The 2,108-nt window shown below is 37.1% G+C and overlaps 1 protein-coding gene across 1 annotated transcript; it reads right to left on the reverse strand.

Annotated features, from left to right (window-relative positions):
* Nucleotides 1-327: 327 nt before the first annotated feature.
* On the reverse strand, nt 328-1,522 carry LOC110711292. The gene is made up of 3 exons (XM_021889670.1): nt 1,175-1,522; nt 899-1,067; nt 328-468 (listed from the first exon to the last, which is right to left on the reverse strand). The coding sequence occupies exons 1-3, from the start codon at nt 1,270-1,272 to the stop codon at nt 328-330; spliced, it is 408 nt and encodes a 135-aa protein (XP_021745362.1). The 5' UTR covers nt 1,273-1,522.
* Nucleotides 1,523-2,108: the final 586 nt, after the last annotated feature.

Consider the following 2,108-nt stretch of genomic DNA (forward strand, 5'->3'; position numbering starts at 1 on the left):
TTAACAACTCGAGCAATCATATCGCATACATGTGTTCTGTTAAAAATGAATAAACCAAATATATTACTCAGTTACTCACCAAATATGTCGCATACAATGCTTGAATAGTATACCTTTATTAGAAAATCATAGACAAATGAATAATGTAAAAATAGAAAGCTACATAAACACAAAACCTACAGATGTACGCTATTTGACAAATTGAATGGATTATTGGGATTCTGTTCTTCTTTCACCCCCCAAATAAACTAATGATATATATATGAAAAAATTAAAAGAATGACTATGCTTAAAACTGTGTTCATTAGCTAGACAGTGTGCAAGGCTTTAAGAACCAGAAAACATCCAATGTTCTTCTTCTTTTGCAGCAACAAGAGATGCATTCTCATTTTCACTCTTCTCAATGTTCTCGTCAAGCTCATCCCTCAGCGTCTTCTTCTGTCCCAATTCTTGTAAAATCTCTCTTTCCTAGTAGAATAAAAACAATCAGTGTTAATAAGTAGATTTTCGATAAACCCACTTTGCAGATTTTATGCTGCTTGGCAAGGAGAAGAACAGAGAAACACTGATCAAGAGGTTCAAAATATTGTGAGGATTCAGCCAAACAAAACTTGGTTTGGCACCACCAAAAGAACAGGCAACAGTAGCATAGATTAAGAATTAGCATGATAATATGTTGAGATTGAGGTCCAATACACTGATTCTCATCAATTTACTGCCGAAAATTGGCCTAGTATAGTTTGATTTATTTAGTAATGTGCAAATTCAAGTAACAACATTGGAATTAATCCACAACTTGACAAGAAAGAATATACCAGCATTGAGAATACAATCTGTAAGGTGAAGCAAATGATCATATTCAAAGAATTGGCATCATTAAAAGAACTTTGATCCATACCATGAGCTTAGACTTTGTTCCCTTTGAAGGTGTGGCCTTGATAGGATCACGAGTGGCTGAGAACCCCTGAGGTGTAGGAGGATTCGTTCGTATGGGCGATACCTTAGCCTCACGCTTAACATTGTTCAAATTCAGAGAAATAGGGATATTCTCTGCTTCATCATCTCTCCTGAAACATTCACAATTGAAGCATCAGCCTCTTGGGTATAACACTACACTACTCGAATTATATGAACATCATCAAAATCACAGAACATAAGGAAGAAGCAAGCATACATGTTTCTCCTGAGCTTGGGTTTGGCATTGGTTTTGAGTGCACCTTCAGATTTAACCTGAAGCAAAGGCTTCCTTTCCTTATTATCACTGTCAATCATCCTGTTCTCCTTGTCTTTGAGGCCGGGAGCGAGGGCGGCAACGGGGACCGAGCCTAATGGTTTGTAAGAGTGGTTGGGATTGAGTTTGAGATGCCCTTGTCCTTGGTGCAGTGACAATTGATCCTCCTCTTTCTCAGGGCTCTCATCCTCTTTGTCCCTAACTCTGGTAATCTTCTTTAACTCATTACAGAAATCGCTGATTTTACCAAAAAGGTCCCTCCCACCAAACAAGTCTTTAGCAGAATTAGTGGGTTTTTAATCTGGGTTTTTCATCAGTATAATAATGGTGATAAGATTGAGGAGTTTGAGAAATTAGGGTTTTGATTTTCAGAATCTTGAATAGGTGGAGTACGCCTCTTGAAAAGAGTGGGTTCTTTTCGAGTCCAATCGGCAAGTCCAATGAGCTTCGATACACTAACAGATCTCAACAACTGCAAACATAAAATCACAATCTCAATTCCAATAAGAGGAATAAAACCCCATTTTATGATCAAGATTAGAAAGGGAACAAGGTACCTTAGAAGAAGAAGAAGAAGAAGAAGAAGAAGAAGAAGAAGAAGAAGAAGAAAGAAGAAGAAGAAGAAGAAGAAGAAAGAAGAAGAAGAAGAAGAAGAAGAAGAAGAAGAAGAAGAAGAAGAAGAAGGGGTTGATTTGAGGAAATCTTCAGCAGTTGCAGGATGCTTACAATCTGGGGATTTAACAATGGTAATCACAATTAAGGAAATAAATTAAAGATTAAGTAATTAGTTACTCTAAAGATGGGAAGAAAAGAAAAGAAGAGATTAACATACCAGGGCGGCAAAACCAAGCAACATCATTGGATGAGGAAGAAGAAG

The sequence above is a fragment of the Chenopodium quinoa genome, unplaced genomic scaffold, assembly GCF_001683475.1.
Source record: "Chenopodium quinoa cultivar QQ74 unplaced genomic scaffold, ASM168347v1, whole genome shotgun sequence".
In the NCBI taxonomy this organism is placed as follows: Eukaryota; Viridiplantae; Streptophyta; class Magnoliopsida; order Caryophyllales; family Amaranthaceae; genus Chenopodium; species Chenopodium quinoa.